Genomic DNA, 24,946 nt, shown 5'->3' on the forward strand with positions numbered 1-24,946 from the left:
CGAGCACCAAGACGGCAACAAAACTATGAACAACCGTACTATGATTTTGATGATGGAGTTCCAAGGGCATTTGTTCCACCACCAGTTAGAGGCGTTCAAAGCCACTTCATTCCACAAGTGGCTACGAATCCTCTACTGATCATCATTCCAGTCAGACGGGGAAGAACTTTTTCGGTAAGGCAGAACAGTTTAACGGGATTACCGACATTTCATGGAAAGGCTACAGAAGAACCATACTTACACTTGAGTGATTTCAACTCGATATGCGCAATCATATCGAGTCAAGGTTTTACTACGGAAGAGGTGGAGATGGTAGTTTTCCAGTTCAGTTTGAAAGACGCGGCAAAGCAGTGGTTTTTATCGTTGCCATCAACCAGTATTTTCACTTGGGGGGATTTGGCACAACAGTTTTTAGATGAGTATTATACCCCCCAGAGAACCACAGAGGCTCGCAACAACATTCGAAACTTTCAGCAGATCACAGGTGAAACCTTTAATGAATCATTCCAAAGGTTTAAACAATTGTTGAGGACTTGTCCACATCATGGGATTGCCTTATGGGAATTGATAAAGGCATTCCATTATAGTCTCTCAAATGATGATGTTCGTGATCTCCAAGCCACCACGAATGGATCATTTCTTGCAAATGACGAAAACGAGGATTGGGGACATTTGGAGAGACATGCGAGTAATTCAAAAAGACAAGCACAGTCAAACAGGATGTCAAAAAGGTCAGTGGTAAAAGTAGTTGAAAGTCATGGGTCGGATGATAGAATGGATAGACTGGAAAAGAAGATGGACAGGTTGTTGGTTGCAGGTGTACAAGGAGCCGGAAAGTCAGGGAAAACATATCCGGTATGTGAAGGTTGTGGTGAATTAGGACACGAGGTTGCGAGTTGTGGGGTTGTGCAAGATGAGGAAATTGAAGAAGAAGAGGTCAATTATGTGCAGGGTGAAAGGAAATACAATAATATGAACTCAAATACTTATCACCCGGGCCTCAGGAATCATCCAAACTTCAGTTATGGAAATCCGAACACGCAACAGAACCCGAACTTTCAAGGTAGTTTTCAGAAGACATGTTATCAGTCAAACCAGAAACAGTATGGTAACAGTTCGGGAAGCGGTCAGAGTGGGTACAATCAAAGAGACTCGGGGGGTTACAATAAAGGGTATCAAAAGAGTTCTCAGCAGGGGCAAGGGAATTCATCTGGTAACAAAGAGGAGTCGATTAAGGATGTGATGGAGTTATTGAAGCAAATGAATCAGAGGATGGAACTCCAAGAGAAGGCAAATGCTGCAAGAGATAAACAAGTGAGTCAACTGGCTGAAGAATTGGCGAGCCTAAAGCGCACTCCAACCAAGTTACCGAGTGACACCTTGAAGAATCCTAGCCATCAGAGTAACAATTCCTCCAACGGAAAGAATACCCACATTAACCAGGTAAGTACCCTTAGGAATGGTAAGGTTTATGATAACGGGGTAAATCCACCATCCTCCTTTGTGGAAGGAATGGTGGAAGATTTGGGGGAAAATGGGAACAGTGATGATGATGTGGAGATTAGACCAATAAATGAACCGAAAAATTCAATAACTAAAAATTTAAACGAATCGGTAAAGGAAAAAGAAACACCAAACGCCAAGGAGACGGGTTCCACGGGTAAAACCGTTCCATTTCCTCGGGCATTGGTGAATCCCGCAACATCATCACTGAAAATGAGGGGCCCACAACAGGAGGAAATGTGGGAAGTCTTTAAACAAGTAAAAATTAATTAACCCCTCATTGATGCTATTAAACAAGTCCCCGCATATGCTAAGTATTTGAAGGACTTGTGTACTCAAAAGCGAACTCATAAGATGCCCAAGCAGGTCGATTTAACGGCTAATGTGAGTTCGGTTTTGACGGGAATCCTCCCACCCAAGCTATAAGACCCGGGAACACCGATAATACCCATTCAAGTGGGCGATTTTAAAATGACGAGGGCGTTATTGGATCTTGGAGCCGGGGTGAGTATTCTCCCGGGAAGCTTATATGACCAATATGATTCTGGTCCACTTAGAAAAGCTGACACCGCCGTGGTATTGGCCGATTTGACACTTAAGCTTCCTAGGGGAATTGTTACTAATGTAATTGTTATGATCGAGGACTTTTATTACCCGGTTGACTTTCTGGTTCTAGACTATGTCACAGTTGACCCAAAACGGCAACCGAACGTGAGTCTCGGTAGGCCCTTTTTGGCAACCGCAAATGCTTTAATAAACTGTCGAACCGGGGTAGTTGACATGGCTTTCAAGAATAAAAATATTCGATTAAATGATTTTTCAAACGTTTCTAACCCTCTGGTGAGTGATGAATGCTTCGCAGCTGAAATCATTGATGGGTTGAATCCTCATGAAAATGAGGAAAATGCCACAGAGGAGTGTGTTATTTGTTGCAGGTCAGCAGTAGAGCATTCACATCAGTTAAAGGAAGAGGAAAGAGCGGTTGAAGTGTATGCTGGAAGTATTGGGAAACCACCATGGTCTCAACAGGTGGAGAAACTACCAGACACTATTGACTCTAAATTGAGACCTTCACTTGAGAGTCCTCCAGTGGTCGAGTTGAGTGGTCGAGTTGAAGGAACTCCCAAAACACCTCAAATATGTGTTTTTGGGAGAAAATGATACGTTACCCGCCATCATCGCCTCAAATTTAGAAGAAGATCAAGAAAGGGCATTGATGGTAGTGCTGAAAGAACACAAGGCTGCACTTGGGTGGACCATAGTAGACTTGAGGGGAATTAGTCCGTCTATTTTAATGCATAAGATTATCACGGATCCCGAGGTGAAACCCGCACATGATGCACAAAGACGGTTAAATCCGAACATGCGGGAAGTTGTGAAGAAAGAAGTTTTGAAATGGTTGGATGCGGGAATTATTTTCCCGATATCGGATAGTACTTGGGTGAGTCCAACACAAACGGTTCCGAAGAAAGCGGGTATTCAGATAACCTGTAATGAGAGATGTGAAGAAATTGCTCCCCGACCAGTAACCGGGTGGCGAATTTGTGTTGATTACCGGAAGTTGAATGCTGCGACATTCAAAGACCATTTTCCTCTACCATTCATTGACCAAATCATCGAAAAACTGTCAGGTCAGAAGTTTTATTGCTTTTTAGATGGCTATTCGGGGTACAATCAAATTTCTATTCACCCCGATGACCAACATAAGACCACTTTCATGTGTCCATACGGTACTTTCGCATTTAGGCGAATGCCTTTCGGATTGTGTAATGCCCCGGCCACCTTTCAAAGGTGCATGATGAGTATCTTTTCAGATATGGTCGGGGATTCACTTGAAATTTTTATGGATGATTTTTCTATTTTCGGCTCATCTTTTGAATCATGCTTAATTGAATTAACAAAAGTTTTAAAAAGATGTGTGGAATCGAATTTGGTCTTAAGTTGGGAAAAGAGCCATTTTATGGTGCAAGTGGGAACGGTTTTGGGACATGTCATCTCGAGTAGGGGGATTGAGGTTGACTGGGCTAAGGTTAATGTTATATCTAATTTACCACCTCCTACTAATGTTAAGGGAATCCGGTCATTTTTGGGACATGCCGGGTTTTACAGACGGTTTATAAAAAATTTTAGTGTCACTACAAAACCGTTGTGTAATCTGTTATTAAAATATGTACCATTTGTTTTTGATGAAGATTGCTTAAACGCTTTTAATGTGCTTAAAAACAAATTGGTTGAAGCCCCAATCTTAATGTCACCCGATTGGTCACTTCCGTTTGAAATTATGTGTGACGCGAGTGACTACGCGGTCGGGGCTGTTTTGGGTCAACGGGTGGATAAGAAACCCGTTGCCATATACTACGCGAGCAAAACTCTTTCCGATGCTCAAATTAATTACACCACCACGGAAAAGGAGTTGCTAGCGGTAGTATATGCATTGGATAAATTTCGATCTTATATTTGGGGAAGCAAAGTTGTTGTGTTTTCAGATCATAGTGCAGTGAAATATTTGATGTCAAAGAAGGATGCGAAGCCGCGCTTGATCAGATGGATTTTGCTACTTCAAAAGTTTGATGTGGAGATCAGGGACAAGAAAGGGAGCGAGAATGTGGTCGCGGACCATCTGTCCAGATTAATTGGAGAGGAGGAAGAAGATGCTAGGGCCATCAGTGAGTCATTTCCGGATGAACAACTGTTTTCTGTTTCAACTTTACCTTGGTATGCTGACATTATTAATTTTCTTGTTGCAGATACAGTTCCAGAATTTTGGCCCAAGAAGAAGAAGCAACACTTCTTGTCACAGGTAAAGTATTACGTTTGGGAAGACCCGGACCTGTTTCGGGTGGGTGCCGATCAAGTGATGAGAAGGTGCATTCCGGAGGAGGAAGTCAAAAGTGTCCTATACCATGCTCATTCATCACCATGTGGTGGACATTTTAGTGGACAAAAGATGGGGCATCGTGTCTTGACTTGTGGATTCTACTGGCCCTCCTTTTTTAAAGACGCAGCTGAGTTTGTTAAAAATTGCGTTAAATGCCAACAAATGGGTGGCATTTCAAAGAGGGACGAGATGCCCATGCAACCAATCCTTGTTGTCGACATATTTGATGTTTGGGGGATTGATTTCATGGGACCATTCCCAAATTCTTACGGGAATTTATATATCTTGGTGGCGGTTGACTATGTTTCTAAATGGGTAGAAGCAATCGCCACCATGACAAATGACCATACCGTTGTTTGCAAATTTGTCCAATCAAACATATTTTCACGATTTGGTGTTCCTCATGTCATAATCAATGATGGGGTTCACATTTTAAAATTTTTAATTTTGGCAAATTGCTTAAACGGTATGGCGTTAACCACCGCATTGCCACTCCATATCATCCTCAAACGAGTGGGTAGGTGGAGGTTTCCAATAGGCAAATTAAAGAGATTTTGCAAAAGACGGTAAGACCTGATCGTAAAGATTGGTCAAATAAATTAAATGATGCATTATGGGCTTACCGTACGGCTTTTAAAACGCCTATTTGAACCACTCCTTATCGGTTGGTTTATGGGAAGGGATGTCATTTACCTGTTGAACTTGCCCATCGTGCGTTATGGGCGGTTAAGAATATTAATCTAGATTATAAGTGTGCAGGTAAGCAAAGAAAGTTGAACTTGTGTGAGTTAGAGGAGTTGAGAGACGAAGCATATGAATGTGCATTAGCTTATAAAGACAAAATGAAAAGAGTGCACGATGCTAAGTTGAGGAGAAAGACGTTTGAGGAAGGTCAAAGAGTGTGGTTGTACAACTCACGTTTGAAGTTATTCCCGGGTAAGTTGAAGAGCAAATGGACGGGACCATATCAAGTCAAACGAGTTGGTAAAAATGGTGAAGTGAAAATCTAGGATTTTGATGATCATTTGAGGCAAGTTGTTAACGGACATCGATTGAAGCCGTATTTAGAAGATGCAGACTTGAATAAAGAAGTGCACGAGTCGGAAGTTTGCTTCATTGCAAACGAGCCGACGTATTCGGTTGAATAAGAACCAAGAGGTGTCTAGCTGTAGACACTAAATTCAGCGCTAACTGGGAGGCAACCCAGCGCTGTAAGTGTATATTTTTGTATTATGAGTCTTGTTTTTCTAATCGTTTGTCTCGAATGTTCAGTATATTGCAAAGATCGAGTGTGGGGAAGACGAAAAGCAGGGTGTTTTCGGGTGTGTGATAAGAAAAATATTAAGTAAACAAAGTGCCAGGTAAGTATTTTAAGTTAAAAGGTTGAAAAATGTCTAAGAAATTCAAGAAAATGAAAAGTTTTGAAAGATAGAAAAAATTTTCAACATAAAAAATTCTGGCAAACTTTCTGTAAAAAGTGACTTTAGCGCGGCGCTAAAGTCACCAGGGTGAGTCTTTAGCGCCTTGCTAAGGTCTATCATAAAAAAAATAAAAATAAAAGAATTAAATGATAATAACAATTGTCCAGGTGGGACCCGCCACCACCATCATAAATCTTATCTTCTTCTTCTCTGTTTTCTTTCCCGTAACCACCACCACTCCGCCTCCCGTCTCTCCGGTTCCGACCATCACCAAACCCACCCTCTCCTCCACTCCCGTCACTCCACCTCACCACCACAGCGCCACCGCCTCCCCGACACCCCAGCGGAACTGCTCATTTGCTGTCTCCCCACTCCCAACCACTGTTCACCTTCCCGTTTCAAACACACCACCACAGTCCGGCGAGTACCACCGCCAGCTGTTTATCGCCGTCACCTCCATCCCCCGTCTCTTCTGTTCCGACCACCGCACCACCGTCTCCACCCCACCTTCACGCCGCACCACCACCACTAACCTCCGCCGTACACCACACTAGTCCCTTCCACCGTTATTTTTTTAATATCTTGTTCAACCGAACCCAGGTACGATTGCGAGTCATTATGCTTTGATTATGTACTTGTTTTGATTTATTGGGTTTAATGGGTGTCGAGTGTGAATTGTTTTGAATGAAAATTTGTTGATAAGTGAGAACCGGGTTATATGGATTTGTATGTCGGGACGAGTTTTTAGGTGTAAAAATCATTGTTAGGAACTATGGGTTGGGGTGTCGGGCATGCTCGGGATAAAAAAAAGTGATAAATTGAAGATAAAAACAAGTGTTTAAATGAAAAAGTGTGTTTGTCGGGCTTCAAATGAATATGATTATCTCGATTTGTGGGGATTTTTGAATGTGTCGTGACGAATTTTTAAGGTCGGATATTGCCCGGGATGGTAATTTTTTGAATGAAAATATTTGAATGTCGGGACAAAGTTTTGTAAACATTTGTTTTAGTTCGTTGTTGTGTCAATGGGTTGTCGGGAATTATTTTTATTAGTTGAACTTTACACGAGTAAAAAGGTTTATCACCCGTACTTAAACTCCATTCGGGTGAATAAACCGAATTTTCTAAGCTTTATATTTGCATTCCCGACAATCTTGTATTATTTATTTTTCTAGTTTTATAATTATTTATGTATATATATATATAGTATTTCTTATTTTATCGTATTGACAATCGCGATCGAAACACTATACGGTTGTCAATACGATTACGTGTGACACGAACTGATTATTGGAATTATTATTTTTCCAGATATGACAGGAACAGGATGGTTCGAGACCCGCGAGGCGCAAGCGACCCCGTAGGCAGCCCGAGTATGACCCGATAGCTCAGCGAAGTATACGTCGTATTCGTTATGAGGTGGAAGAGATCCCGATTGAGGAGTCGTCAGTTGACGAGATTATGGGTGAAGAGGATACCCCACATATTATATTGAGGTTCAGTTTAAATACCTCGGAGAGGGAAACGTACGATAGGATCTCGGATGTGTCACTATTACGTCATCGTACGTTTGATTGGGATTTGTTGGGAACATTGGGTCAAGTCGAGAGGGTTAGGACTTTGTTGGGGCCACGTTGGGCCACGATATTGAAGTCCAACAAGGAACAATATGTCGAGTTGGTTCGCGAGTTTTATGCTACATTTCGACACAAGAATGATGATTTCAATGTCGAACATGCAGTATCGTTTTCGTTGGGGAGGCAATTATTTGAGATGTCTGTGCCGAGATTTGCGGTACTTACCGGGTTGTATACTGCGGAGGAGGTGTTGTCGTGTGCTTTCACAGAGAGTGTTCGAGGTTATACTCAGGGGACCCGACGGTATTGTATTACAGCCGCTGATTTGGCTACTTTTTGGTCTACTATTGCTGAGGGCCCGCATTCCAGTAACGCGGTCTCATCTGCCATTCGGGATCCCGTTCACAGATTGCAGCGTCATTGGGGGTGTTTGAGAAATATTCTGATGATTATTTGACTTTGGGACCGGACACAGAGGTTGTGAGTAGCTGATGCACAAAAGGCGGGTATTTGTACGTATGATGATCCTCCATGTCTGGTGGAGGCACGTGTATCAGCTGGGGCAGGCAGTAGTTCGCAGAGATATCAGATTGAGAGACCATATTCTCAGCCCCAAATACGAGCACCACGGCCGACCCGTCTACCACCACAGCCACAGCCGTTTACCTTAGAGTATGTGTATGAGAGGCAGCTGGCGATGCATGACGAGAGTCAGACTTGTTTTCGTGCTTTATTTGATCATTTGCAGGTACCGATGCCAGACTGTCTGAGGCCGTCTTCTGACATGGGTGGATCAGGATATGACGCTGGGCGTGATTCTGAGGCAGGAGATTCGGGCACCGGCGAGGCCGGTGAAGAGGAATAGTTGATGATGGAAGCGGTAGCGGTAGCAGCCGGTTAATTTTGGGTTTATCTTTTATTTTTCCCTTATTTTTGTTTTTATATCATGATGGTCTGTACTAAACTTAATATACTTAAAGGAAAAATGTCTAAAGGGGTGATCGGCTGGGTAATATATGCATAACTTTTATAACTGCTGCTGTTTATTTGTATTTTTGTGTTGTATTGGAAAAATGTCTAAAGGGGTAATCGGCTGGGTAATATATGCATAACTTTTATAACTGCTGCTGTTTATTTGTATTTTTGTGTTGTATTTGAACTTTGTGGGTGTAGTTCAATATAAACCCTCACGAGACCTCACTCGTCCACCCGGGCTACCGGGGGGTTTAAAGGGCTTGTTGCATACGCTAAATGCAATCGTGATTCCTACGAAAGTGAGTTAGGTCTTTTAACAATTTTACTAGTTTAACAAATTTAATTATGAAATTTATATAACTTGGCTTGGTAATTAAAATTAACGGTTTTGCATACGGTTTAAAAGACCTATCCTAATGGTTGTGAGAAGCGTGCTTCTACACGTGTGAGAGTTTGCAGATACTGTTGAGTGAATTGAGGAGCCGGGTTCGTTGAGCGCAAGCAAGAGTATATTTGAGTGGCTTATTTTTCTTATCAGGTGATTTTGTTTTCATAATTCTTTTTGTTTTCTTAGTTTTATTGTTAAAAGTATAATTGTATAGTTGTATAATTTTTTAGGAACATCACATTAAGCCCGGTTTTAAAATTAATAAAATAAGAAATAAATTTTAACCCCGTCCTCGTTAATGTTCTTTTAAATGCTAAATTTTAAACATTGAGGACAATGTCAACCTCAAGTGTGGGGATGGGGGTAAAATTAAAATTTTTGCCTTATAGTGCCTTGATTGTGCGCAAAAGCCGGAATTGTAAATAATTTATTGTTATTATTAATGCCAAGTAGAGGTCTTTGGTCATGGTCAGTTTTTAAGCTTCTCGAAAGTCTTCCCATGCAAATGTTTTTCAAAATGAAAAATAAAATGGACCATTTAGATGGGGATAACGAGTCATGGGGACAGGTATACATGTTTATATCGGCAACCTTATTCCTCCGATACGTGTGTGAGTTGACCACATATATATAATACACATATAATACATAGTATATACACATGTCATACGAGTGCCATTATAGAGAGTAACCAGTATGTCCATGATATCTAGAACTTGGTTGTCTCATGCATTTCGAGATCTTAATACCACCACCTGTATGGAGAAATAGGACTGTAGAAACCCACATTATAATGGCCTTTACATATAAAAATAAAAAATAAAATAATACTCCCTACCCTACATTATCCCTTAGGAGCCAAGTTTGTGCATTTTCCCTTTCGTTTGTTTAACCCATATTACAAGCCGTGTTTGCCTTGGCCTTTATTATTTTTAACCCTGTGGATGAAATTCGGTATGTCAAGAGTTGTATATAAGTTGTTTGTCGATCATAGTACACAATGTACGTATGTCTCGATTCAGTGGTTTGTATATATTGATGTTAGTACTTGAAAAAAAAATGAAAAAAAAAGAGAAAAAAAAAGTTGGAAAATCAAAGAAAAGCTCAAAAGAGTCATGTTTGAGTTAATGTCGTTTGTAAATAATAATGAGTGAGTTGTTTGTTTGTTTAAATAAATTGGGTCTCATCCACCATAAGCTACTAAATAAATCCGCTTCCACACCCTAGCCTAAGCCACAACCAAACCCTTACTTCTATTCTCTATGCAACCGGTGGGTAATGGGTGGAGATATGACTTGCTTCCAAGCTTATTACATTGTGTTTATACTTGGTATAGAGGGCAGAGAGATACTAGCACATTTTTTACTGGTCCAGATATTAAACCGAGAGGAGAGATATTATATTATGAGGGGTATGACCATGTGTGCCTTAACCGGAAACAAAGTACACTTGTTTGGGAGGTTCCATAGTTTTAAATTGTAACATTAAATTATTTGGTGGGTTATCAACCTTGACAGTGTCAGTTCTTGGGAATTGGGTATGACCTTATACCTCACTAGTATTAATCGTGGTAATTTATGAATCATCGATCGAGGTGTATGTGTTGCATGAGAGTTTGCTTGAGGGCAAGAAAAAGATAAGTGTGGGGATGTGATGGGCGGGCAAAAGTCGTGTATATTATTATAGTTTTTGTTTATTTTTAGTTTAAATATTATGTGAACTTTGGTACTTCAAGCGTGTTTATGTGTTTCAGGATACTTGACGTTAAGGACGCTTATCGGGATGAATTACGGGCTTGGAACGAAGATATAGAAGACTCATGATGATTGGCACGCTTTCCTATGCAAAATAAATGATGAAAATAAAGAAATTTCTGTCAGACGCCTTTAGCGCGGTGCTAAAGGGTCCTGATGGTGATGTCAGCGTATCTCTAAGATCATCAGAATTTTGAGTCTTTAGCGCGGCGCGAAAATCACACCCCTGGGATGTTAGCGACGCGCTAAGATCCTCCTGACGGGAAAAATAACCCTAACTTTGATATAATCAGTTTTTCAGCCCCCATTCGGGATATCTTTCATTCCTTCAACCAAGTACAAGCCCTAGGACGATTTTGCATCATCCCGAAGCCTCCGGTTCGTCCGTTCATCGCATGATTTCATCATCTCATCAGATAAGCGAATCCTTCGTGATGCCGATGTCAGGCTAAACCATTGTATTCACTTTAGGCTAGGGTTTTGTGTAAACTAACTTTGATCAGATTCTATGTTTTGAATGAGTATGAACTTGATTGATTGTTTTTAATCTTGTTTTACATTACGAATTGATTGTTTAAACAGTTTATGATTTTGATTGTCAAACTTTACATCACTTTTCTGGTTGTGTTCATCACATGTAGGATTAGCTCTTATGTCATTGAACCAATAATCGTTAGTCATTGCTTATAACTGATTTTCATATTTTAAACTGGTAATTGGGTAAACCGGAGTTCAGTTGTGTCAACAATTCGGTTAGGGTATCGTTTGTCCTCGTATCCCAACTGTTAGGTTTTGTAATTACTGCGCAATTAATCTTATGAATCTGTGATTAGTCGGTCATCACATTACCTGAACCTGAAGTGAATCGTTTTCTCATAATTGTTTACAGTTCGTTTAAAGTAATCGTGTTTTTATTAAATCATCTTTTATAAACCGCTTGACATCGTTTGTCCACCGTAGTTAATTAATTAATAATTATGAACTTTACTTGCACTTTCCATTGATTCCCTGTGGAGACGACCTTACTTACCCGTACTAGTTATAGGTATTTAAGTCTTATAAATACTTGTTTTTTATTAGAGCACGACATCTACATCAGGAAGTTGTTACGCAAAATTATGGAAAAATGAAGGAGTACATGGTAGAACAGATAATGGGATAACAAATTATTTGTTATGTTGTGTTTACAGCAAGGTTCAACTTCCACGATTAAAAGCTCCTTATAAATTATAAAAATTCGTTTACTGGTGTTGACTCTAAAAGCAAATACTTTTTAAAAAATATTCGTCATTACAATTCGAAATTTAGTTTTACTTCAATGGGTGAAAAAGTTGATAACTCCATTAATAAGGGTAAAGCGTCGTACATTTTTAGACTTGGTGAACAAAAATTATCATCGTATTGGAAGTCTTCTACCTCTCCAAGGTGGAAAACATAAATTCTCCCAACTATACATATATGACCCGAATAGTGAAGTATCAAATAGAAAGATAGTATGTGGGTATGCATTTTAAATTTTCATATACATTATAGATTATTATTATCATTATTATAATTTGGTTTTATCATTGTTTATATATACATTAGTCTAATAATAATAAATTTTTTGTAGTGACACAACCAGGGATCTACGTCAACTTCAGACTTGATTAATCTGGAAATTATAACAATTTTGAAAAGTATGTTAGACTCTCAAAATATTTTGGTCAAAACATACAAAATGGTTAGAGATTGTTACAAACGAAATCCAAATTGCAACCTAAAACTCCGTCTTATTGAAAAAAGGCAACAAGATGGAAGAACATATAACTTACCAACCACATCTGAAGTTGCAGCTCTTATTATTGTAGACATTAATGTTTGTTTAGCAATAACAATCAATAAAAGCCAAAGTCAATCACTTTCTAGGGTTGGCTTATTTTTTAGACAACCAGTTTTCGCATATGGCCAGTTATATGTTGCGCTGTCTAGAGTTAAAATAAGAGGATTCAAAGTACTCATTTTTTATGAAGATGATCAAGTTTAAAAAAAGACTACGAAAGTTGTATATGAAGAGATTTTTAGAGAGCTTTGTCATGTATATCTATTTGTCTTCATTGTAATTTATTAGATGTTTTAAGTGCATCTTTAGATTCATTGACTTTTTTATAATATAATTTATCCAACCCGTGTATCACACGGGTACCTAACCTAGTATAATATAAATAGAAACGATAATAAAATTTTAAAATCAGAATCTTAAAACTAATAATATATTTCAAACCCGTGTAATATTTAAAACGAAAGTACGAAATAATTCATAGTAGTTGTAGAGATTATAATATTTGATTTAAAATTGAAATAGATTGGAAGATAATTTTGAATTTCGATTTGTTAATATTAAAGTCTATAACTTACTTTTGGAAAGTTCACACAAAGGTTGAAAATTATAGTAAAATCATTATCATTATTATAAAACAAAGTCTAAATCATATACCAAAGATGCATACAATTACTGGAAAGTTAATTTGAATTTGTAATTTATATATATACAATATTGTATATTGTATACAATTACCAAAGATATTTTTTATATATATACAATATTGTATATTGTATATGGTCCTTAAGTTATTAACCTTTATAAACACAATTAGATTAAGTTGTTTAAATGTAACAATATAGTCAAAATTTAAATCTATATAAAATAATATATTTTAGTCAAATCATTATTAATATGGATCATTAATTATAAATTAATGGTTAATCATATACCAAAAATGTTTAGAATTACCATATTCAAAGCATTAACCTCCACTGACCTTAAATATGTAAGGTGAAATTTGAGTGCGTGATCAATTTTATAACTATCCATTACATATAATTATATATGTAAGATATACTATAAATAGAAACGATAATAAAATTTTGAAATAGAATCTTAAAACTAACAATATATTTCAAACCCGGGTAATATTTAAAACGAAAGTACGAAATAATTGTAGTAGTTGTAGAGATTATAATATTGGATTTAAAATTGAAATAGATTGGAAGTTAATTTTGAATTTCGATTTGTTAATATTAAAGTCTATAACTTATTTTTGTAAAGTTCATATAAATGTTGAAAATTATAGTCAAATCATTATCATTATTATAAAATAAAGTGTAAATCATAAACCAAAGATCATACAATTACCGGAAAGTTAATATGAATTTGTAATTTATATATATACAATATTGTATATTGCATACAATTACCAAATATATTATATATATATATACACAATATTGTATATTGTATATATTGCATATGATCCTTAAGTTATTAACCTTTATAAACACAATTAGATTAAGTTGTTTAAATGTAACAATATAGTCAATATTTAAATGTATATAAAATAATATATTTTAGTCAAATCATTATTATTAATATATGGACCATTAATTATAATTTAATGGTTAATCATATACCAAAAATGTTTAGAATTACCATATTAAAGGCATTAACCTCCACTGACCTTAAATATGTAAGGTGAAATTTGAGTGCGTGATCAATTTTATAACTATTCATTACATATACTTATTTATGTTATATTTTATTTATGATCATCCCAAGTATCATATTATGTTGGTTTTTAGTTAAAATTGATGGTATATTTAAATTATTAATAAAGATATAATATAAATAGAAACGATAATAAAATTTAAAATTAGAATATAAATAGTAATTAGATAGTTTTGTAAATTACATAAACATTAATATCAAAATAAGGTAATATAACTTATCTTTGAAAATTTTAGTCAACTTATTATTTAATTATTGATCATTAATTCTAAAATTAAGTTGTTTAAATATAACAATATAGTCAAAATTTAAATGTATATAAAAAAATATATTTTAGTCAAATTATTATTATTATTATTATTATGGACCATTAATTATAAATTAATGGTTAATCATATAACAAAATTGTTTAACATTACCATATTCAAAGCATTGACCTACATTGACCTTAAATATGTAAGGTCAAATTTGAGTGCGTGATCAATTTTATAATTATCCATATATATACTTATATATGGTGATCAATTTTATAACGATACTAAATTTTTTAAATTAGAATATAAATAAAAATCAAATAGTTTTTTTTAAATTATAAAAATACGGTAATATAAGTTGTGTTTTAAAATTTAGTAAAAATTTAAATCTATATAAAATAATATATTGTAGTCAAATCATTATTATTATTGACCATTATTTATAAGGAAAGTCAATATTCAATATTGATGTTAATTAAATTGTGATTGGGATAATTAAAGTATTTAAATTACCATATTCATGTTAATTCGGTTATTTAAACAAATAAGGAAAGTCAAACTAAATCAATTGTATTAATGGGATAATTAAATATGTACATATATATACATGATTATTCAAAAAATAAATACACATCAATATAAAAAAATACATCTTATAACGTCATCTTCAATCCTTGAAATTAGATAATATGAGTGGGACAATAACCTGAAATAATAAAATCAAATATTAATATTGATATGATGGATTATTTTAATTATAATTAATAACCGGAAAATTAAAGGTGTTACCGGAAAAACGAAATTGTGAGAATGACCATGGTATCTCGGATTTTTTCGTAGAATTTAAATTGAAATTAGGTTGTATGACTCGTGACATTCACCTGAAATTGTAAAGTAGAATATTAATGTTTATGTTATGGAACATTTGATATTTAATTTATAACCGAAAAATTTAAATGTCTTACCGGAAAATAAGAAATAATGATAATAACCATGGTACCTTCGTTTTTTATTAAGAAACTAAAATCAAATTTTCTGTAAATCAATCGGGTAAATTACCTAAAATAATAAAGGTTTGTTATAACATTAATATTATGGAATATTAGAATTATAATTTATAACCGGATAATTTAACTGTGTCTTACCGGAAAAACAAAATAATGATACTGAATATAGATGAAGCTGATTTATATATAGAACCTAGAAGAAAAATAAGTATAACAAAAAAACAGGAAAAATATTAAACTTCAAATAAATATAAAATGTGAAAATAAAGATAAAAAAGGTTAGATCTACAATAACCGGAAGAAAATATGAGGTTGCCGGAAAAAAAATATATAACCTTGCCGGAAAATCATATAACATTGTTGGCCATTAATATATAATATATAAACTTACCGGAAAACGATTAACCTCGATCTACATTACCGGAATATAGAAGATGGTGGATTGTGGAGTTAGTAAGAAGTCGAGAGAGAGAGAGAGAGAGAGAGAGAGAGAGATATTAAAATGATTATGGTGTAAAATTCTAAGGTTTAAATAGTGTGTGAGATGACACGTGACTGAATATTAGTGCACATGAGAATGAAAACATGCTAACTGGATTGTACATGTGGACAACTTAAAAGAAGGTTATATGTCCACATTGTATTGCTTTAATAGTATTTAAAGTTTTTGATGGGTTAGTAGAACATTTGACCATAAAGAAAAGCTAAACATTAAAAGTTCAAAACAACGCACTCACCGGTAACCGTTTAATCGAAAGTCAATTTGAAATTTTTGCATATTTACAAAATCTCAATCATTAATTACTAATTAAAAGAGGCGGTTGATAGTTGAAAGTTCAATTGATTCCGAATTTAATTAAATAGATAAAATCATTAGTCTCTTGTCTCAAAATAGCAAAACCATTTTATTAATTTTTTTTTTCACAAGAAAACCTTTTGAGTGTTTTTTTTCATAAAAACTTAACCATTTGTTTATATTGTTAAACAAATATTTTCATACATTTTCTTTCTATTATATTAGCTAGAGACCGTGTCCTACACAAATACCTAATGAAAAACATATATTAGTGATTAATTAAAATAAAAAGGCAAAATAAACTTATCATACATTATTAAGAGACAACTATTGTACAATAATCTAAACAAAATAAAAAAGAACAATACAACACACTAATAAGTTACTATATTTGTTTTATTTTTATTTTTATTTTTTGGTTTAGTGTACTAAAGAGTTTCAGTAAAAAATAACATATAAATAATTAAAAATTAATGTAAACTTATAAGCATAACTATATTTTTATGGACAATATATTTTCATATATTTTTAAAAAGTTATATATTTACATTACAATTACAAAAGTAAAAAAAGTAGAAAAATTGATAATTACTCTTTCTTTAGGTATTAAGTAATAAGTTAATTCTTCCTTGTTAAATATAACAATAATATAATTAAGGTTAGTTGTTAGTTTTTGTTTTCATCCAGAATGTTTTAATTCTTTTTAACAGCCATTTAATTGATAAAAAATCCAGAATGTTTTAATAAAATCGTCAAAATAATAATTAGTAAAGTATTAAGATCGAGTTCTTAAGGGTTTTATAAACTGTGGTAAAAGAAAGTTTATTTCTTTTAGAAAATTACTGTTTGCGTTCATATGATTTTAGACGAAAGTACAATGAGTCTCCAGAATTAAAAGTGAACCAGTTGAGTCCCGATGGTCTCAAAGATGAACTAATTGAGTCCTGACGTTACTTACAGTGTTAAGTTCAGGGGTAGATTTGGTATTTCACCTATATATACATTATCATTCTAAGTTCAATAACTTTCATAACGGGTCCACCTGAGTTCCAATGGTTTCAAAACTACTTTTCAAGCAAAAATAAAATAAACGAATCAAAAACTACATTTAAAAAAAACGAGCTGGAGTATTTAAAAAAAATAAATGAACCGGACTACTTTTGTTACAAAAATAAACGAACGGAGCTACTTTATTAAGCAAAATAAACGAACCGAACTTTTTTTCCAAAAAAAAAGAATGAAAAATGAAGGAACCGAACTATTTTTTTTTAACATAAATAAACTAACCGAACTATTTTTTTTAACAAATATAAACAAACCGAAAATTTTCTTATATAAAATAAAGTAACCAAACTACTTTTTAACAAAAACAAACAAACCAGACTACTTTTTTAACAAAATTAAATGAACCAGACTACTTTTTTAACAAAATTAAATGAACAAGACTACTTTTTTAACAAAATTAAATGAATAGACTATTTTTTTAACAAAAATAAATCAGCGAAACTACGTTTTTAACAAAACTAAACAAACCAAACTTTTTTCACAAAAATGAACGAATTGAACTACTTTTTACTAAACTAAGCAAGCAAAAAAGTAGTTCGGCACGTTTATTTTTGTTAAAAAGGTAATCTCGTTCGATTCTTTTTGTTAAGAAAAAGCGGTTCGATTCATTATATATGTTAAAAAGATAATTTAGTTCGTTTATTTTTGTTAAAAAAATAAGTTCGCTTCGTTTATTTTTGTTAAAAATAGGTTTGGTTCCTTTAGTTTTGTTAAAAAAATTTGGTTGGTTTCGTTTATTTTTGTGAAAAAAAGTTTGGGTCGTTTATTTTGGTTAAAAAGTTGCTCCGCTGATTTATTTTTGTTAAAAAAGGTAGTTCGGTTCGTTTATTTTTTTAAAAAGTAGTTTGTTCGTTTATTTTTGTTATAAAAGTAGCCCGATCCGTTTATTTTTTTAAATAGTTCGGTTCATTTATTTTGTACAAAAATAGGTTCGGCTTGTTTATTTTTGTCAAAAAAAGTAGTCCGGTTTGTTTATTTTAATTCAAAATTTTTTTTGCTTTGTTTATTTTTGTTAAACTAAAGTTCAGTTCTTTTATTTTTGGTTGCTTACAGTTTGGTTGGTTGATTATGGCATGATTGGTTATTGTTTGATGGTTAATTTTTGCATTTAAAAGGAATTTTTAATGAGAGACTTAAACTGATCAACCACTTAAATCACATGGACTCATACTAATCATAAGAAAGGTAAACTAGTAATTCCACATTTTCAATTAATGGTTTGTTAACGGTAGGTACTCAGTTGGTTCATTTTTTTAAACCGCATGTTTAAGTGAGCGAACCCATGTATTTTGTTTTTTTTAGTTTCTGATACATTTCAACATTTATATTGTTTTCATTGCGTATGGCATGCCGAAACCGAGCTTTGTCTCATATCAAGTTATGGGTCAACAAAACTAAACACTCGCTTAATTGATACACAAGAATCACAAACGGAATTCAATAGATCATTGTAAGGGAATGATAGATAATGTGATTGGTTGGTCATTAGAATCAAATCACTTGGTCCACAAGTAAACACATTCCCTTTAAACACCCTCAATCCGTCATTCTTCCCAACTATTTTTTAATTTCATTTCCTCATTTACTACCAACATCGGTCACCATCACCAACACCACCTCCACCATCGACCACGGCTGGAACCACCACCTCCGGCCACAACTATCACTGCCACCTCCTCCGCCCACCACTACCAACGGCTGCAACCACCACCACCGACATAACCACCTCCGGTCGCCACCGCCACCACCACCACCGACCGCTAGCGGCCCCACCACCATCGACCACCCTTTACCAACACCACGTTTGTATGCCATTTCTTCGTCATTTCCTAGTTAACAAATAACACAAAATAAAGATTTATTACTTTTCCATTGAGTAATCAAACTAGCCAATAAACTAATAATATTTAATTTCATTCATTGTCTATTTTTTTTCCACATCCATTCAATTTTTCTCTTCCATTTCTTGTCATATTTCAAACAAAACTAACTTACCCTAAACATGTTCTCATTATTTTTAGACAGAATTACAAATTTTGTCATTTAAAATAAGACGAATTACGATTCGTGTCATTTTCTAAGTTTCCTTGCAGGCGGTGTACTTTAAACTTTTTTTTCCTACAAGTTTTGTCCTTTATGCTAACTGGGTTAGAAAAAGTCAGTTAAATCCCATCACGTGAGGCGCATGTGAGGGTAGTTTTGTCCTTTCGTTTATGCCTACAACAAAACCCCCTTTTATCAGTCTCTTTGTACCTCACCCACCAGACACCAACCCACCTTCTTCTTTCCCCATTCACCATCGTTAACCACTACTCAATCACCACCATCAATTCCTCCAGCCACCACCAGTCCACCCTACCCTCTTCTTCCCTTGCACCACCATTAACCACTCCGCCGTCAATCTAACACACACAAACCCTAACTACCACCGCCTGCTACCTTCCGATGGCCATGTTCCAATTATATGTTTGCCTAAACAACAGTTTCTCACTCATAGCCACCGTCTTACCCTTCATCTCCACGTCTCCTCCCTGCATCGTTGCCACCGTCTTCCACCTCCACCCATCTCCATTACCCGGAAACCACCACCACATCTTGTCCTTCATCAGATCTGTCTTCGTAACCAAAATCACGGTTGCTATCAGCAAGGGGCGTTGATTGTAAGCCCGAATTGGTCCACCATTATTTGACTGCAAGTGACGGCGGGGCTGCTGTTATAAAAGAAATACACTCTGATTAGGTTTTTGGCAACTATTATTAGGGTTCAATTATGGCCCTAGCGGCGCCGGTGGGTTTCCGACAGCGGATATGGATGTTGCAGTGGTTTTAAACTCCGGCGAAGCACCGGAACTCAACATCTCCGACGACGCTAGAATGGTTCAAGGCAGTGGTGGTGTTGGCCATGATTTGAAACTAAGATATGACAAGTAATCGGGGGAATTTAAGAAATTGATGATTGTAGTGATGGGTTGTGTTTCAGTGGTTGAGGGAGATGAAAAGGGAGAGAGAGAGAGTGAGTATAAACTTTTTGTAGGTGTAGATGAAAGGACAAAACTACCCTCACATGCGCCTCACGTGATGGGATTTAACTGACTTTTTCTAACCCAGTTAGCGTAAAGGACAAAACTTGTAGGAAAAAAAAGTTTAAAGTACACCGCCTGCAAGGAAACTTAGAAAAGGACACGAACCGTAATTCGTCTTATTTTAAAGGACAAAATTTGTAATTCTGTTTTATTTTTATGGGTTACTAGTGGAGTATTTGACCATAAAGAAAAGCTACGTATTAAAAGTTCAAAACATCACACTCATTGATAGCCATTTAATGGAAAGTCAAGTTTACTTTTAATACATATTTGGTATCCGATCGTTAAACATTTGAATTTTGAAAATTTTCATATTCACAAAATCTCAATTATTTATTACTAATTAAAAGAAGTGGTTGATAATTACTAATTCTGGATTCAATTAAATAGAACGAGCCCCGGGACCTCATGTGTTTAAATTCGGGTTTTTAAAACATTTTTGGGATTTAATTGGCATAGATTTGATTAATGTTTTGGACCAGTTTCATGGTTCCGGAAAATTATACGAGCATCCATAATATATGTTTTATCGTGTGTTTTTGTTAGTGTCATGTGACTTCTTTTCACCAATCAAAACATTTTTCTCACTTGACCCAATCACACCCATTTAAAATCATCAATTATATTCCATCTCTTCTAACTCGTGGTCTCTCTCACAAATGTATTTTTATGGAAAAACAAAATCTTCATCTCTCATATCCACATCACTCTCTCTTTCGTCCACATCACCTTCTCTTTTTTTAAAACACCAAAGTACAATCTATTAGGCTATGTATAGTGGATGAGCTACAAAATAGGGCGACTTGCGTCATGTGGCGCCTAGTCAACAAAGAGTGGGTGTTTATTTTATGGTGTAATTGTGTGTGTGTGTGTATACGGGGTGGGTTATTGTATAACAATGGCTTATCGTACATTACGCACACGACCTTCTAGAGTGTAAGATTACAAAACACGCGGTGGCAGTTTCGTAGATAACCCAAAAACTAGTTCATGATCACATTCATAGATTAAAAAACGATTCTGATTCAAATTCTAAACTTTTCGTTCTATCACATCCAATTTTTAAACTCTAATCGAAGCTTAAAGTAAGAAATCTCAAAAGTCAAAAACCAAAATAAAAAAGAAGGACGTCGAAGTTCAGAAAAATCTTCAATTTGATCAAAACTTGATGATTTAATTAATCGATTTGATGTGTAGAAGAATTTAGATTCATCAAATGATTATGAAATTGCAGAAATAATACACTCAATTGAGCTCTAATTAGGATTCAAAATATCATGTTTAAACGTTCTGAACAAAACTAAAGACACAATGTATATTTAAACGTTCTGGCTAAAATGAACACCTTTAAACGTTCAAGTTTAGAAGTTAAGAACAAAAATTCAAGAACTTCATAACAAATAGCTAAGAAGTTCTGAACAAAAAGTTTAGAAGTTTGATGTTGGACTGTCACTATATAGTAAAAAAACAATTAATATCAGTTCCTAATCATCTAAGCAAGCTAGGGTAAGTACGGTGTCGAACCACGAGGAATATGTGGTCAATGTAACGTGTAACAGTAATCTCATGCAACTTAACAGAATAAATATCTTAAATCAATACAGACTGATTAACGAGCTAAACCTTAGGCATCAGCAATCGCTAACACACGACACTAGTTATCAAACAGTCTCTGCTAGTGTGACTCAACTAAGGGCAATTGTATGCTTCATAATATTCAACCAATCAAAACAATCCTATAAGCAATTATTATAGCAACCGACAAATTAATCGTTTTGATCTACGTAAACCTAAACCGACCGAATGGACAACAATACTAAACATCAATACTCGTAGATTAATCATCAATAGTTACAAAGTATATGTTCTTAATACATGAGAAAACTAAAAGTAATACAAACTTTACATCCCGGATATTAGATTTTCAATTATGATGAGGAATGCCATTAGGATGGATCAAGAGATTATTGATAGCCTTGGAATTTACCCAAAATCACCTAACAGGCTGCTGGAAGTCTTAATTACTGATTAGGGTTCGTGAAATAAAAGATATAGGTCAAAACCCAATTTTTTCCCGTTTTTATATCCATCGCGATACGCGATAGACATATGCCCATCTCATCGCGTATCTCTACCTAAATAAACCTCTTATTTTGATTCATCTCATTGAGAAAACCCAAAATTCATATATTATGGGTCCCGTAACTCATTTTCTAGCCTAGGATATGCTCATTTTACTTATTGGTCGCGTTTTGTCAACTCATCTTGTTCAGTTTTAGCATCGGCTTATGATTTCTCATCCATACTCTTCCCGAATCCTTATAACACTTCCTAAGACTTCAAATTATGCTTCAGTTTTCCTGAGATATCATTCCATGCTCGTACAGGTCTCCAATTTAGTATCTTTAACGATTAATAACCTGAAATACAAAAGCGTGTATGAAGTACCAAAGTTCTAATAGTATACTCAATAAAACAACATAGTTAATACACTAATATATATACAAAATATTCGACCATCATGTTTTATTAGATCTAATATTGAAAACACACCTCCTACACTTCATATGAAAAATCTACTTCTTCTTATAACCTTGTTCTCTCTCTCTCTCTCTCTCTCTCTCTCTCTCTCTCTCTTTATATATATATATATATATGGAAGGGTTATTCTAAAAATAAGTAGTTTTCTAAGAAGACTAGGACTAAATCATAGCTATTGGATCATGTTAATCAATGATTGAGATTTAAAATTACCAAAAACCGACATAGTTTTATAGGATTACTTTTTCACCACTATAAGGCTATGTGTAGTGGAAGAGCTACAAAATGAGCCGATTTGCATCATGTGACACATAGTCAGCAAATGGTGAGTTTTGTAATAAGGGTGTAATGGTGTTGTAGCCCCATATATACATATATATATATATACATATATATATATATACATATATATATATACATATATATATATATATATATATATCACAACGTATATAATAACAATACACACACAAACAAACAGGCGACGAAAACACATCACGGGGGGGGGGGGGGGGTGCCTAGTGAATATCACCCATATTTTGAGAATATTTTTGATCCCTCAACTTTACTAATTTGTCAAATTTGGGTCAAAATTTTGAGGATGTTACAAAATAGAAACACCACCAATGAGAATTGAACCTATGACCTTTGATTCTAGAGGTTGTCACTCTTTCCATTGCATCAGGAAATCATTTTGTACGAACGTTCTAAAAGAAAATTATATATAAAAAATATATAATTTTTTAATGATTATGGGTTTCTTGGTAGAATGGGCCTGAATCCGTCGACCTCATTGACCCCCTTTGGGCTGGCCTTGGTGTTAGTTAATCGGCTAAACACGATGAACAATTCGGTTATTCATATAACCAATCGGGCATCCTTAAAGGGAGTAATATTATTAATGGGCCTTTAATTATTAACAAACTATTTCGTGGTTGAAAAAAGTAAAGGTCCAAGGCTTTTCAATTTAAAATAAACTTTGACAAGGCCTTCGATCATATAGCTGAAAACTCTTGGACTCAAGTCAACTAAATTTTTAGAAAAAAAATTAGATGTTTGGATTAAGGGAATAGTATCTTCGGCGAGGTCCTTGGTTTTTATTAATGGCCTCCAACCATAGAGTTTCAATATTATCGAGGGGTTCGCCAAGGGGACTGATATAGATGTTGTGCTCTAATAAAAAAGTATTTTATTAACTTAAATACCTATAACTAGTACGGGTAAGTAAAGTCGTCTCCACAGGGAATCAATAGAAACTGCAAGTAAAACACATAATTAATTTATTTTTATATTAAGCGGACAGTCGATGTCAAGTGGTTTTAAAAGATGATTTGAAACACGATTACTTTGAAAGTTTGTAAACAATTATGAAAAATGTGATTCACTTCAGGTTCAGGTAATGTGATGACCAACTAATCACATATTCAATTAAACTAGTTGCGCAGTAACTACTAAACCTAATAGTTGGGTTGTGATGACAAATGATATAAAAATCAAGTGTAAGCCATGACTAACGATTATTGGTTCAATGACACAAGAGCTAACCCTAAATGTTGATGAACACAACCAGATAAGTGATGCAAATTTTGATAATCAAAAGCATAAAGTGTTTAAACAATCATTTGATATTGTAAAACAAGATTAAAGAACACTCAATCAAGTTTATAGTCATTCAAGCACATAGAATATGATCAAAGTCAGTTTACACAAAACCCTAGCCTAAAGTGAACACAAAGATTTAGCCTGACATCGACATCACAATTAACTCGCTTATATGATGAAATTATGGAAGCATGCGATGATCTCTGGAATTGATGTGTGCTGCGCGTGCTAGTAAAATGATAACTGATTGGAGATTTTAGCTTTTCCACAAGATCGTGTTTTAAAATTTATAAAAGTGATTTCTAATAAGACTAAACACACACAAAATAGGCAAGTGTACCTATCGTATATGTAGTAAGTATTGGTAAGAACCAAGTATCGATCCGTGGACACAAATGTTTATAATAATGAATCTTTGTTTTAGTTTAATCGGAGAGTTTTAATCATTTTGGGGTTGATTTTTTAAACTTTTAATAAAACAATATATTTATTATATAATATATAGGTGACCAAGACGAGAAATTCTAAATGAGTAATTCAATTTTATGAAGGTTACCA

At 34.7% G+C, this 24,946-nt stretch overlaps 1 protein-coding gene across 1 annotated transcript; it reads left to right on the plus strand.

The window, feature by feature from the left end:
* The first annotated feature begins 2,719 nt into the window (after positions 1 to 2,719).
* Positions 2,720 to 6,356, plus strand: LOC143624006 (uncharacterized). The gene is made up of 4 exons (XM_077094767.1): positions 2,720 to 3,134; positions 3,990 to 4,804; positions 5,062 to 5,379; positions 5,970 to 6,356. Exons 1-4 carry the CDS (start codon positions 2,720 to 2,722, stop codon positions 6,354 to 6,356), a joined length of 1,935 nt encoding a protein of 644 aa, XP_076950882.1.
* Positions 6,357 to 24,946: the final 18,590 nt, after the last annotated feature.

Source organism: Bidens hawaiensis, unplaced genomic scaffold (genome assembly GCF_021521415.1).
Source record: "Bidens hawaiensis isolate Kalapana, Puna unplaced genomic scaffold, B.hawaiensis_p1.1 tig00003653_1, whole genome shotgun sequence".
Taxonomy (NCBI): Eukaryota; Viridiplantae; Streptophyta; class Magnoliopsida; order Asterales; family Asteraceae; genus Bidens; species Bidens hawaiensis.

Bases quoted from the DNA above. Each gene is read 5' to 3' on its own strand.
- LOC143624006 (XM_077094767.1), top strand. From the start codon at position 2,720: ATGGTAGTGCTGAAAGAACACAAGGCTGCACTTGGGTGGACCATAGTA. The intron at 3,135-3,989 runs GTCAGAAGTTTT...TTGTGTTTTCAG, and splicing joins AATCATCGAAAAACTGTCAG to ATCATAGTGCAGTGAAATAT. The intron at 5,380-5,969 runs GTGAAAATCTAG...ACAATTGTCCAG, and splicing joins GAGTTGGTAAAAATGGTGAA to GTGGGACCCGCCACCACCAT.